This window comes from Anomalospiza imberbis, chromosome 13 (assembly GCF_031753505.1).
Source record: "Anomalospiza imberbis isolate Cuckoo-Finch-1a 21T00152 chromosome 13, ASM3175350v1, whole genome shotgun sequence".
NCBI lineage: Eukaryota > Metazoa > Chordata > Aves > Passeriformes > Viduidae > Anomalospiza > Anomalospiza imberbis.
The window spans coordinates 2,578,712-2,593,392 of NC_089693.1; the positions used below are offsets into that span (position 1 = coordinate 2,578,712).

The 14,681-nt window shown below is 46.8% G+C and overlaps 1 protein-coding gene and 1 long non-coding RNA gene across 4 annotated transcripts in view; both read left to right on the forward strand.

Moving 5' to 3' along the window:
- The window catches only part of IGDCC3 (immunoglobulin superfamily DCC subclass member 3), a 99,713-nt gene that overhangs the window by 59,965 nt on the left and 25,067 nt on the right, over positions 1-14,681 (forward strand). For all 3 annotated transcript variants that reach the window (XM_068203562.1, XM_068203563.1, XM_068203561.1), the window contains 3 exons: positions 460-604; positions 3,324-3,454; positions 7,895-8,032. In XM_068203562.1, the coding sequence (XP_068059663.1) occupies positions 460-604; positions 3,324-3,454; positions 7,895-8,032 (414 nt within the window). The remainder of the gene's footprint in view (positions 1-459; positions 605-3,323; positions 3,455-7,894; positions 8,033-14,681) is intronic.
- On the forward strand, positions 13,284-14,072 carry LOC137481707 (uncharacterized). Its single transcript, XR_011003613.1, has 2 exons — positions 13,284-13,449; positions 13,858-14,072. It is a non-coding gene; the product is annotated as an uncharacterized lncRNA (long non-coding RNA).

Sequence of the window (14,681 nt, forward strand, 5' to 3'; positions counted from 1 at the left end):
GAGTCAAGCTGTACATATCAGAAGGATATTTACAACAGGTAAGACACTGATGGCAACAGAAAGAATCCATCTCTCTTTAGATGTGGACTAGGATCCAAAGATTGCTCAAGCTATTGGGAATTACCTCTGATAAGTGCCAGTGCAGTCTGGGTTTCCTGCTGCCCTGGCAGACCTTGCTGAGGACCATGAGGGTCTTGGAGCAAAGTCTGCTGTTCTGATTGAGCCAACCAGTTCAATGTGCAGAGGCAGGTGGGATACCAAGAACTTCCCACTAGTCTTGTTTTTCCATGCAGAAGGTTAGGCTGCAAGCTGGCCTTCTGCTCTTACATTACATTACAGTCCCATTTGCATTCTGTGGGAAATGAGTGTGTTTCTAAGTCCCGTGAAGTTGCTGACATCTTCCAGTTGTAGGATCTTTCTTCACATGTGAATAATTTTGTTTCTCTTTTTATCTTCCAGCAATGTCTGACTTCCACATCCACCCTCAGAATGCAGTGGTGGAGGAAGGTGGTGTAGCAAGATTCCAGTGCCAGATCCACGGCTTGCCTGAGCCAGTCATCCTATGGCATAAGAACAGCATGCCAGTCAACACAGACAACGAAAGGTAAGACATGTCTCAGCCATGTGCTGCTGGCCTTTCTCCAGGTGGGAAAAGATGACCAGACTTTCTATTGCTTCCACAGTTGTACTTGGACACAACTAACCTGGGCTAAGGTCTTGGCCAGTGTTTCCACCACGGAAGACTCTTGTTTAGTGTGTTGTGGCTTTTCTGGTTTGGTTCTCCTTTTGGCCAAACACCTTGTAGGAGTACTGGCATTTCCCAGGAGAGGTAGATAAAGCTATTAGCTGATTTTGAAGGGCTTGCACCGACCGTCTCTGATCAACCCTGCTCAAGGTTTATTTTCCAGCATTGAGACCTGCCCAGGAAGCCTCAAAGAGCTGGGTAGCTTTGGCATCCTTCATCCCTCCATGGCTCCATTTTGTGTAATTCTTTCTGAGACTGATCCATGACTTAGGATCTTGCATATGGGTCCTGGACTCTTGCAAGTGCTGAATTACACTGTGGCTGCTATTCCCAGGTGGACTCCCTCATGTGTGGCAACTGGGGGGCTCTGCAGAGAGCTTCCCACAGCACCCTGAGCTGCCATTTCCTAAACAATCTCCTAAAGAGAAACTCCAGCTGCCTCCCTTCCCAGCCTAGACCTGGAGCGGCACGTCGCCACTTCCTGTGTTTGACAGGCCGCTCCCTTTGCGTCGGAAACGTCCCTCGTCAGGGTTTGGTCCTCGGCGCGGCGCGGGACAGGTGGCAGGAAACGCGTGCCCGCTGCCGGCAGCCCCAGCTGGAGCTCGGGAGCCGCACAACCAGCACCGGGAGACAATCGCTCACAGCACACCTCGAGCACGGATTGACGTCCCTGCCTTGGGAACAGGCGAAACCAGGAAGGCGTAAATATTTTCCTGAAAGCCCCTATTCTTAAAAATGTCAGTTCTGCAGCAGAATGTGGTTGGGTTCTTTGGAGACAGAAGAAAACACGAGGGCTGGAACAATGCCTGACCTTCTCAGAGTGGCAGTGAACTTAGAGTAGAAGGCCCCAAGAGGCCCAAATCTGCTGTGGAAAACTGCAACTGTCAGGTTTTGTTTTTCCTTGCATTTTTCAGCTGAGCTTTTTTTAGCCCAGTGCAGCGTTGATTTGTTGAACTTGATCTCCTCTGAAGGCTTCTTACTCATACAGGTGCTGAACTGGGGATGTGGTAGAGCAGAGCCACTGATCCGAGGTGGCATCAGCAGAAGGGGTGGAGAACTGTGCTGGATGCCTTGTGGCATCCCAGTGAGATGTTGCAGGACAGGTGAAGTTCCCCTGAAGTCCTTCATGCATCATTGATCCTTTGCATTTGAGCCCAGGGACACAGTTGTGGAGTTGGTCAGAAATGTGGCAGGGATTTAAATGTGACCAGGACTTCTTTTCTCCAAGGCTGGGGAACTCCAGGGCTGAAGAACCCCAGAGCTGAGAAGCCAAGACTTTTCTCCAACGCAGAAAGATCCAAACTGTGCTTGCTCCTGCTGCTTCTCTTCTGGGGAAGGGAGTTTGCCCGAGCCCTGGAGGATGTAGCCTAGGAACAGTTTCCCTACATTCGTGTCATGATTTTGAAGAGATTTGGCTTTTTGTAGGAGTAAAGTTATTGGGGAAGTTTTTTATTGTCAGCTCAGTAGATTAATCTCTGACACCAGAGCCAGGGTGATGAGAGTTTCTTCTCTAACTGAATTGGATTTCTGCATTAATCACGCTTGGTGCATTTCTGCGAATAAAGTGTATATAAATTTGTATGCCGAGTCTTGCACTCGGAGGCTTTGAAGGCAGAATAATAGCTTTGGAATTGAATCTTCTAATGCTGTGGGCAGATTGTTAACAAAAATGAAGGCTTCTTGTAGTATAATTCATCCAAAACAGTGGGCATTTTAAAGTCCCAGAGAGATTGCAATCAACTTCGGGCCGTGTAGAACTGATTGCTGTCATGCTGCCACCGACACGGAGCCGCACGTTTGGAACCGGCGCAGGGAGCAGGTTATAGGCACTTAACCATATGCTGATATGGGGAAAGATATTCCTCATCTTCCGGACGGAAATGGATTATTAACTCATCACAGTGTAATGACTTACTATCAGCCAATTTAAACAAGTGGTTGCCAAGCAACCCGTAATGTATGTGTACATATATGTGTGTATGCACGCATGATTTAAATGTGCCTGTGTTTTAAAGATATAAAATATTTATAGATGTTTACATTTGCCCACTCAGTATTTATTTTAAACATACCTTTTCATGCACCTGAAGTTTTAAGGTCATACGGATTTGAGTCCTGCACCTGGAGTGGGGAGCGTGGAGCACAGGCTTCTAATGCCTGTCCATGGTCACTGTGCTTCAGCTGATGAGTGATAATTCCCACGTCATGATACTCTAATGTCAGCTGTCTTCACATGCAAATGCACTGCCAGAGCTTTTCCACGGGTTAAATAGGAAGCACCTTTTTTGTAGCCTTCCAATAAAAATCACCATTTCTCAAGGATGCATCAGGAGATAAATTATTTTCTTTTACCCCTCCCTGTAAAAGAAGACCAGAGGCTCAAATATCCAAAAAAAAGTAAGAACCGGTGCAGAAGCAGGCGTGGGCTCAGCCTCAAGGGGTGTTGACATCTTGGTGGTATTGGCACCTCTGCACTGGGATGCAGGGAGCCAGCCTGCCTCACCTGGATGGGTGTGCAGCCTGCTGTCACATCGTGTCCTGCTTTGCAAGCTTTTGATTCTATTTTCTGTTCCCACAGGTACACACTGCTTCCCAAGGGGGTTCTCCAGATAACGGGGCTGAGGGCAGAAGACAGTGGGATATTTCACTGCGTTGCCACCAACATTGCTAACGTGAAGTTCAGCCGGGAGGCCCGACTCACCGTGTCAGGTTAGTGCCAGCTACGCTGCACTGGTCCTGGCTGCCTTCCTGTCTTCTTCCCACTGCTGTTCTGGACCAGGACGGTGTAAGAGAGCTTCAGGCTAACACACTGAGAGGCATTCCTCTGTCCAGCCATAACACCTTCCTTGTTCTGGACTGTTAGTTGTTAAGATCCCCTCCCTGTGGGACATCCCAGATGCCCTGTGGAAATGGAGATTGCATCTTTGGAGATAACAGGCAAGGGAGGTGTCCCCAGGGATGGTTGAGTGGGTGTTTCTGAGTTCTTTCTTACATGCAGCCAGAGGTCTTTCCCCTGAGCTGTGATGCTCCTGATCATCACATACACGTAATTGCTGGTACCCAGGAGCTGGAGGCTTTCCAGCATACATCTCACAGCTTCCCGTCACCCTCCAAAACACTGCCTGGCCAGTGGTTCTGGAGCAGAGACTTAACACCTGTACCAAGTGTCATATTAGCCTCTGCTGACTGTAAAAAAGCAGCACGTGTGAAATGGGGTGAAGCTGAGGGAGGAGTGATGCTATGTATATCAACTCTGATGGGGGAAGAAACCAGGTTAACTGGTTCTGAAAGACCTGGGAGCTTTGGGTGCCTGTTACTTATCTGTTTGCTTGATCTATGCAAACAGTAGCCACATAGAGGGAATAAAGAGCAGTAAATTATCGATGTGGTGAAGTTCTTTGTGTCAGTTTACTGGCCTGAGTTATTATTTCTCGCCGGGCAGAAAGCTCTAGTTGTTCTCATCTGACCATCCCTCATTGCAGATGGATATTTTCCAGGTTTCCTGTCCATGAAACATTTGTGATTTTTTCTTCTCTTTAAAGCAGTCGGATGATGAATATGGGCACCGTGTGTAAGTGTTTGTTGAAGGGTTTGGACCATGCTTCAGTGCCTGCACTGCTGTAACTGGACATTTGCATGCAAAACTCATTGCAATGGGTTAAACCTCCATGGAAAAGGTTTATGCTCTGTGGTGTTTGCTAAGAACACACAAATATCTGTTAGATCAGGACAGCAGGTATGTGTTAGCATGTGAACCTGGGGCTTTGGCACGGCAGCAGAGGCTGTGGTGAGCCACAGAGGTGCACGGGGCATTGCTTTGCTGGTGTGGGTGTTGTGTCAGTAAATACTGAGCAAACACGAGTGCTGCTGTGCACATGGCATTAGGCATGATGGGGTAAGCAGAATTCTTGAAAATCTTTTGTATCACCTCCCTCTTGTGTCGCAGTGAGGGCTCCCACTTTTCCCTGCCAGGCAGCAGCTTCAGCCAACAGAGAAGCACCAGGTCTGCCTACCTGAGGTTTCCAATCCAAGCCCTGGCTCGGGAGGAAGGAGGGAGGGGGTGAGAATGGGCTCTGGAAGCCTGTGTCCTGCAGGGCACTGCCACAGCCCGGCAGGAGAGGAGGAGGAGGGCGGCTGCCCATGGGGAGTGAAGGAGCCTGCTTGCAGCGCTCTCCCTCCTCTGCCTGGCGGCAGTGAGCAGCACAGAGATGTCTTCCAGTCCCGCTGATTGATTATTTTCAAGTGCCCGCTCAGTGGAGCTGCTCCCGAGGGGGCTGCCTGCCTCTCTGCACTGACACCTTTCCAATGCGAGCTGCGGCTCTCTCTGCTGCTGTCCTTTTGATCGAGATCTGGCAGGCGACGCTCCTATCCCTGCTGGAGTGCCTGTCACTGCTGGCAGTGCTGGGGACCTCCCCATCCTCACTGTGACTGCTGCTGAGTCCCTGGGGACCGCGGGCATCATTAGAGCCTTTTCCCCTTTCAGAATAAATCCCTGCGTTGCCCTGAACCCTGTTGAGCTCCGGCAGCAGTCGTCTGCCACGAGTCCCTCATTTTATCACTCCTTCCTTTCTGACCCTGCATCAAAGAGCTGGTCTGACTGAAGAAGGAAACTTCCTCCTTGATGTTGGGACATGGTTGTTCCCTTTTGTGCGGTGCTGGCATGTGACTGCTGTGTCCCAGTCCCTGCTGGCCCTGGAGCTGTCACTGCTGTGGGTGGTGGACTCAGCAGCAAAGCTATGGGGCCCTTCCATGGCCTTTACAGGAGAAGGTGAGCAGTGGTGGAAATGCCACTTCCAGAGCTGGACAGGATTTGCCCAAACTCAGGGAGCTGAATCCACACTCAAAAACCTGAATATCTGAGACTCAGAGTAGAAATCAAAGAATGTGATATTTAAATATTTTATTGTCAAAGTAGTGTGTTTCATAAATTCTGCTTTGAGCTTGGCTCCCATTTGCTGATATTCTTGGATGACCTTGGACAATTCATTTCATTTCTCCATGTTTTGAAATATTGAAATCGCTATATAATACGCTGATAATACCGTATGATTCTAAGCGTGAACATTTAGTATTGTGATTCAGAACAATAAATCTACATGGGTTTTAAAGGCACGCCGAGGTACTGAGGGGAAGGTATTGTTTTTCAGATCTCTTGGGGTTAACCAGCCGGTCATATGAATTTATTGTGCATTCTGGTTCTCATCAAAAAATCTGCATTTTATGGCTTGCAGTGAAATGCATTTAGTGAGAAAGTCAGCTCTTAAGTCACACTGACACGGTGATTTTTCTTGGATTTTGCCCATTTACACACAAGCTGTGAGTTGCTTTATCGCTCCCTGCTTAGCCCCCGTAGGAACAATTATCAAACGAGCTGCTCTGATCTGTGCTTGCCCTTGGACCACTGTGGAATCCCCCTGCTATGCCCTGATTCCAGCCCCTGAGCTGCTGTGAAAGGGTAACACTCAAAAGTGCAGGAAGAAATTGTTTTTCTTGGAGAAAAGCCCCTGTAGATAGATTTTGGTGGATCACTTCCCTGTAATGAACCTTTTGAACATTGGGAAGTCCATGTACAGGAGTCAGTGTGGGTTGATCCCTGTGGCAAAGCCCAGCCAGGGCTGTGCTCCCCAGCCCTCCCTGTGCCCCACTCCTGCTCGGGGGCAGATGACCAGCCCATGCATTTCTCTTTGCAGGTGTACGGAGCTTTTTTTGCCAGCAGCTGTAAGATTGATGGAATTCCTTAAACACTGCTTTGACTTCAGCATTTCTGGAGTATAACCCAGCTCTCATCCGAGACGGGAAGGAGGACTAATTTTCAGTGTTCCTGTTTACTGATGGAGAACTGAGAATATCTCTTGGGTTTCCTCCTCTCCTGCTTCCAGTAAATGGGACTAAAGGCTGCAGGGACTTTTGGCTCAGGGATAAGGCACTTTTTAGGGACTCAGGAGATGTGGGTTCAGCTGAGTTATACATAACACAGGATGATGTTTTTGTCCCATGCTGTCGTTCTGTCTAGTGAAATGTGTTTTCTTTTGCCTTTCTTGTGCCTGTCTGGTGTCCAGGGTCCTTGTGCCAGGATTTTGTTCTGTTATGGGTCTGTACATCCATCTTGCATGATGGGTTTTATTCTTGGTCGCTGCCACTTGGTGCTACTACAGTGCAAATAAAGGATTAGTGATTGTATCATGAGCAGCCAACATGTCACAGTTGTATCAGTGCAAGGGGATGCATCCTCTCCCTGCAGGAAAATGGTGGGAAAAAGTGGGGTGCAGTCATCAGAGGGTTTTCCTCTCAGAAAGCTCCTCAGCAGGAGTCAGAGACTGTTACCTCCATCACTTGTCCCATCACGTGTCTCCATCACATCCAAGACCTTGTCCCAGGACAGGTCTTTTGGAGCAAGTGACACCAGCAGCAAGAGACGATGCTCACAGAGACAGGCACTGTGGTCTGTATGGATTACTTTGTGGCTTGAAATGCTGAAAGATAAAGCAACTCCCTCCTTTATTTGCATTCCTGCTGTCTTTCATGTTGTGTTTTCCTTATATACCACGCACATCTTCTCTTTGCAGTTCACAGTGCAGTTCCTTCTTTATGCTGCTGATATCCAGGTGTTAACAAGGCTGTTTGTGTCTGGATCATTGCTTCAGGGGTTTTCCCCAGGAATAATCAATGCACACTTAAAACTTGTTCAGTGTGACTGTCACACAAACACTGTGCTCCTTTTGTTTCATGTACATCTCAGATTTATTGCGGGTTACACCAGCCACATAATTTAGAATCCTGGAATGGTTTGGGTTGGAAGGACCATCTCATTCCACCCCCTGCCATGGACAGGCACACCTTTCACTAGAGCAGGTTGTTCCGAGTCCCGTCCAGCCTGGCCTTGAACACTTCCAGGGCTGGAATTGACAACTTCTCTGGGCAACCTGTGCCAGAGCCTCACCATTCTAACAGGGAAGAATCTCTTCCAAATACCTAACCTAAATTTCTCCTCTTCCAGTTTGAACTCATTACTCCTCCTGTCACTACAGCTCCCAATGAAAGAGGATATGTACTTAGAAGAGATGTACTTAGAGGATGCCTGAAGTCCTCGATGTTCCCTTTAAACAAGAGGGAATCAGAAGCATTCTGATGATGGTGCTGTCATTGCAGGCTCCCACTCCACTGTGTACAAGGACCCCATGATTCTTGTGGGCCCGGAGAACCTGACGCTGACCGTGCACCAGACAGCAGTGCTGGAGTGCATCGCCACCGGCAACCCCCGGCCCATCGTCTCCTGGAGCCGCCTCGGTAAGCCCTAGGGTCACCGGGATTTCCTCCTCCTCCTCCTCTCCATAGCCATCATATAGGAAATGGGTAGGTGCCACTGACTGTTTTATACAACAGCTGATTCACCCTCTCCCTTCCCACAGAAGGTAATTGTAGGCTTGAAGTGCTTTTTATCCTCATGTCTACACTTTGTTTTTTCTCTCTGCCAAGATTCTCTTTTCAGCTGTTAAAGAAGTGGGTTGGTTAAACCTGTAGATGTTTCATGAAAGGTGATAATTTTATCTTTTCTCAAGTGACAGCATCTTCTGCTGCTGCATCAAAAACATCACCACTGTTGGCCTAGAGAAGCAAAATCATACACAAACACATCTTTCACATAAAAACACACTTGAAAGAAATTTGCTGCCTGTTCAGGGAGTTTTAAAACAATTTTAAGGGGGAGAGAGTGTTTAAAGTGTGTCTGAAGCCCTGAAAAAACAAATGCTTGCTGCTGGGGTCCGTGATATGTTTTTAAATCAGCATGGAAACCAGAGACAGTGTCTGATGGCATCATGCAAGTGAGGAAGAGCAAAGGGCTGTCTTTCTCTAAGGTTTATTTTAGGTTCTAACTTTGTGATGATAGCTTAGAAACTGTTTTGCTCAGAGCAACACTTCCATTGCCCTACAGAAACCTGTGCTGAGTGAAGAGCTGATGAATTTTGTTTTATATCCCAGAGCTTGTAACTCTGCCTGTGTGCACAGCGGGGTTGGGTTCAGTTGGGATTTCCGGAGATCTTGTGGTCCTCAAGGTCGCATCAGTTTTGGGATGCTCATGTCCCCGTGTCTCCCAAGGTGGCTGTGAAGTAATAACAGGGATAATTCTGTCTCATGGTGCTGTGCTGGATGTGGGACTCCACCCCCATGGCTCTCCAAGGGTCAGGGTCAGCTCATGGGCAGGGTGACTTCCTGCTCCAGGGCTGCCTGCCAGGGAATGAGGACTTGTATCCAATATCAGTTTTTTCCATGTTTTCCCTCCTTGCATCCTCTAGTGGCTTGTAAAATCAGCCTTTGTATGCCACTAACCGGTGTTTTTGCCTCCAGAGCCGTAACCATCAGATTGATGCTGTTTTAAAAATTCCCCAGATACTCTGTATCACTGGTTTGGTTCTCCTAGGCACAAGACAGCTCTATGTTAGTGCTCAACTATAATAAACTACTTTATAATTGCCTTAATTATAAGTGCTTATTACCTTCTTCAAAACACTTGTCTCTATAGAGCAGTGCAATAATGAAGATGTAATAGCACCCTGTAATGTTTGTCTGGATGGTCTGAGCTCAGCATTGCCTTCCACCAAAAATAAATACCCTCTCCATGCGACTTTGCAGCACAGTGGCAGAATCAGAGCTACTGAATGGGAAACAGATCTTGTTATTTTCCCTTCCCTTCAGCAGGAATGTTTCCTGTCCAAAGCATCACAAGGTCTCGTTTAAGATGACAGTGATCCTGACGGCGACGCGCTGCACGGGCTCTCTGATGACTTGGAGGGTTTGTCATCTCTTTGTAGCCATTTCGGGAGCACTTTCATGTCTCCTTGTCTGTGTGATCACGGGGAAGGAGAGGAGTTTGTGCTGGACAGGGAGGTCCTCAGAGTACCTGTCATCTCTGGCTTCCTCCATGTGAAGGTCTTCTTCCTGAAGTTCCTCCTACAGATAACTCACTCAGCTTAGGAAAAAAAATCACTTTTAATCCATTTGCAGAAATAAAAAAAGTCCACAGCCACAAAGTCTTAGAGAGATGCAGGTGATTTAGCAATAGGAATGGCTTAATTTAAGCAAAAAAAAGTCAATTCTGTGGGAGCATCTTTCTTGCCTTGTAGAAGTAAGGAAGAGCTGTGGCATTGCTGTTGTGCTGGGACTTTGCACAGGGCACGTTGCCTTTTTGGAAACTCTCTCTGAGCCCCTTTACTCACAGTTTTGACACTGTAGCATTTCTTCTGTCAAAAAAGAGCAAAAGAACAATTTTGCTTTCACAGCTTTCTGGTACAGGGGAAAGCAATCCATAAACACCATTTGCACTTCTTGCTTTGGCTTTGCTAAAACCTGGCCGGTTTTCAGTGGGAAAAGCAGCTAGCTATATTTTGCTTGAAGGAAATCATTCTAATTCTGGGCCAGTTTTTGAGTGTCACACAATCAATTTTGAATTTAATTTCTTTGGGAATATGTTGTAGCCCCTGACCACAAACAGAATTCCTGTGTCTCGCCGTGCATGAAATGTCAACATTCATTAGAGAGCAGGCTCTGAGAGAGATGTAAAATCATTAAGGGTTTGTTCAGGGAAGATAGGGCTTTTCCTTTCAGAGCTACGCACTTCAGGCTTGGACCTGTATGTGTGCACAAATGAATATCCTGGGCACTTACTGCAAAGCCTTTTGAATGAGCGACGATTTTAATGTATCCTTACCCTTTAACTGACAGGCCACTGAGCTGGCCTCCATAAAAGGTACCAGAGCAGAATAATAAACTATTTAGAGAGATACAGAAAAGTGAGGCGAGAAAGAAAGGACAGTGATTATCTGATAGCGTTATACAGAAGTTGTCAGAAAGGGCCGCACAATGGGAAGGAAATTACTAAAGAGGGAGCCATTCAAGAAGTAAACTATACAACAATTGTAGGAGCCAATTAATTGGTAACTTATTGGACACAGAAGCTTGCAATAGATGGCTGACTGGTTGACAGGAGCACCGTTCTCGTAAGTGTTTAGAAATAATAGAGTAAATTTCACCACTTCACATACTGAATAGTCAACTGTTGCAATGTACTCTAAATATGCTAATCCACAGTGCCCAGTGTCCTCAGGAGCAGGAGACCCATGCGTCTAAAAAGTGGAAGGCTACTATGACACAATACAAAGAATTCACAAAAGACCTAAATGATCAACATTAGAAAGTTGTTACTTTCTTTCTACTTGCTACTTATAAAAGAAAGGCATTCGTGTTGTTGCATATTCATATCGCCTGGCACGTTTTAAGGGGCTCTGTAATTGGTGCTGGTGTGCCAATCACTCAGTTAGCAGGCAGAGAATGGGCTCCAGAAAGCATCACACACACCTTGGAAAAATAAATAATGTGGCTCCCAAACTGCAGGCATCCTTCATCCAGACTTCACCCCCATGGGGAACCTGGAAGTACCTAAAGGAGGGCTGGAGGGGGACTTTTTGCACTGGTGTGCAGTGACAGGACAAGGTGGGAATGGCTTTAAGCTGAAAGAGGGTAGCTTTAGATTGGGTGTTAGGAAGACATTCTTCCCTGTGAGGGTGGGGAGGCCCTGGTGCAGGTTCCCCAGAGAAGCTGTGACTGCCCCATCTCGGGAAGTGTCCAAGGCCAGGTTGGATGGGGCTTGGAGCAACCTGGGATAGTGGAATGTGTCTCTGCCCATGGCAGGGGGATTGGAATGAGATGATCTTTATGGTCCCTTCCAAATCAAACCATCCTATGATTCAGTGAAGTCTCTACTTGTCTATAGCCAGAGCATCTTTTGGGAGCATCTCCCATTTGGAGAATGGTCTCCTTTATTAATTAGAGGTCACTCTGCTCTTCACAAAAGCTGAACCTCCCCCTTTTGTCCTCATCAGCTGAGGGATCGAAAGAGAGAATCTGTCAGGCATTTCCCTCCAGAATGGCTTTTTTTCAGCCCTCAGATTTTCTGCTTTTGACTTCTTTAAAAGAAGTAGAAGGTCATGCTAAATGAGCAGTGGTTTCAAGCCTGCCTGGGTCCTGACAGCTTCAGGAACTGAGCAAGTGTTGGGTTTTGCAGTCTTTCAGATCTCCTCCATGAAGAGATGACTTTGTGGTGGCAGGTGATGCCAGGAAGGTGGATTTGCAGGGTTTGGATTGCCTGATCCAAACCATTCTTCAGGTCTCTGTATAAAGAAAACAGGGTTAAAATAAATAGCAACCTTTGCAAAGCAGGTGTGAGACATCAGTCCCTCAGCACAGAAGTTCTGCAAAGTGGTGAGTTTTCAGGATGCAAGGAATTTCTTGTGTAAACACTCTGTATTATTTATAAGCGTTGTCAGTGTTGCTAAGTTGGACGATATATTAGCTGAAGACCTAGCTGACTGCAGGATGGCTCAGGCTGAGTGAGGCACAGTAGAGTGAGAAGGATGGAACAGACTGGGAAAGCAGAGATGTTTCTGTAGAAGCTCTTTTCAGTGCTTTTGGAAAGGAAGGAGTTGAGTGAGAGGTGTCTGAGATGATCAGGCACAGTGATCTTTTTTGGCTGTTAGAGGTGGCCACACTGACCCAAATGGCAGATCCACCAAAGCTTCTGAGCTTGGAGGGCTTTGTTCTCCAGGGAAATGAAAGATGTGTGGACAGGAGATGTTTCCTCAGACCACCAGACTTCTAATAGCTGGAGTTAGAGAGATAATTAAAGGCATATTGATGCCGGTATTTGGGCTGAGGGGGGAGCACCTGCTGCAGGCTGTCTTTGCATGCTTAAATGATGGAGCACGTTATAAATAATACAGTAAAACTGCTGACATTCAAGTCACATTTCCGTGGTATTTCTCAAGGCAGTGATGTGATAAAGGATCCGGGTATGACCACTTTGTGTCTTCCACTGGTCCCATCCCTCCCTCAAGAGAGAGATTTGATTTTTACACCTATTGTAATACAGACTTCCGAAAGGTCTAATTTAAAAGATGAAATCAAATTCAATTTGGATTTAATTCAGACCTCTTTACACTTCAGTTCAAATGCTGTTTGGAAGGAATGGTTCTTTGTTATTGCTCATTAAATGTGGGACAGGTCATGTTTTATTGTCCTTTTTATGACTGAGCCATTTACTGTGGTGGTGGCTTGGCCAGCAGTGTGATCCTTTAATGACATTGTTTTTCTCTCTCTAAAAGACCCGAGCATTTCTCTTTGCGATGCAAATAATGAAGAAGTCTGGCATTTCCTGTCTGATGAAGCAATGAAATCTTTAAGCTTCAAAATTTCCTGAAAAACAATATATGCAGAGCATGGCAGGAGATAGGTTTGGAAAGTGCTTTTGTAGCTCTCAGCCCATGCTTTGCCCATGTTTCCTAGCAGGATGATGCCTGAAATCTGAAATGGGATCCTTCACTCCTGTGGTTGTGTTGGGTTTGCATGACAAGGTTTTGGTAGTGTGGGGGCTACAGGGATGGATTTAGTGAGGAGTTGCTGGGAGCTTCCTCATATCCGATGGAGCCAATTCCACACAGCTTCAAGGTGGCCAAGCCCATCAGCAGTGGTGGTAGCACCTCTGGGATAACAAATTTAAGAAGGGAAAAAAGTTAGTGCACAAGAGCAAACTGCAGCTGGAGAGAGGAGTGAGAACATGTGAGAGGAACAGCCCTGCAGACCCCAAGGTCAGTGCAGAAGGAGGGGCAGGAGTTGCTCCCAGCACCAGAGCAGAGATTCCTCTGCAGGCTGAGGTGCAGCCTGTGGTGGGGCAGCTGTGCCTCTGCAGCCCATGGAGTTCCACAGGTAAGCAGAGATCCATCTGCAGTCCATGGAGAAGTTTTCCCAGTCTGTTCCAGAACCTGTTGGTTATGAGTGACCCAAATTCTCCAATATTTATTATTATGCAAAGCATGATATTAAATCCAAGGCATGTGATTGCAGGGTAACTTTTAGCTAGCCCTGCATGTTGTATGTGTTGGAGTGTAAGTTCATGGCAAGACTATTGCACACTTTGGAGCACAAGACCAGGCTCTTCTACCGTAGTGGAGCACATGAGTACGGAAGTCTCATGGGGAGGTCACGTGGGGACATCACCAGGGCTGGTTCTTGCTTCTCTGGTTTCTGTAGATTCTTTAAACTCCTCCATGAGCAAACTTGAGAGAACTGAATTCCTGATTGCTGTCTGATGAAAGTATGCTCCCTTTAACTGCTCCTCTAGTAAAACTCCTCCCCTGCCTTGCCCCTCTGCTCAGACACCCTGACATGTCCTAGGCCTGATTTAGAGCTGCCTTTGTCAGACAGTGTCTTAAAACACAAATCAATGAAACAATAGAAGGCAATAGCCTGATACTAATGAAACACATTGTAATTAAAGCTGGTTGGGAATTTTCCAGAGAAAACAGAATAAAAGTGAATTCCCTGATACTGAACTATTTCACATGCCTCATATCCAGCGCTCAGGGTAGGGGCAACCCTTTTCAGTTCCCCTTCCAAGCCAGAGTAAATGAGATCTAACCACCAGCTGAGAAACCAGCTCCTCAGGCTTGAGCTAGTGTGTGTTCAAGGGCTAAGGAATTACAAATCCAGGGTTCGCTTATTTTCAGAAACCACAAAAATTCATCAAGGGTTATCAGGTAAAGTGGCGTAACTTCTGGGTCAGGTAATCTGCAGGTCATAAATTGCTGGTGGTTGGGAAAGTGCATCAGGGAGGCAGTGCAGTAGCTGGACTTCTTCCTGAAGCCTCTCTGTTGGAAACAGGCTGTTGAGCTGATTGCATCCCTGCTCATTCTAATGCAAGAACCCAGGCGATGGCTCAGAGAACCTGATTTAGCTTGGTGTAACCACTCTGGTGAACTGTGTTCTGGGTGCTTCATCTCAATCTGAACACATGGTTGAAAGTTTTCACTTTTCCTGTGGTGCTACTTTGGGTTTTTAAGCAGCAACAAAGAGGGATTTTGGGCAAACGTTAATAAGGATCTGGTTT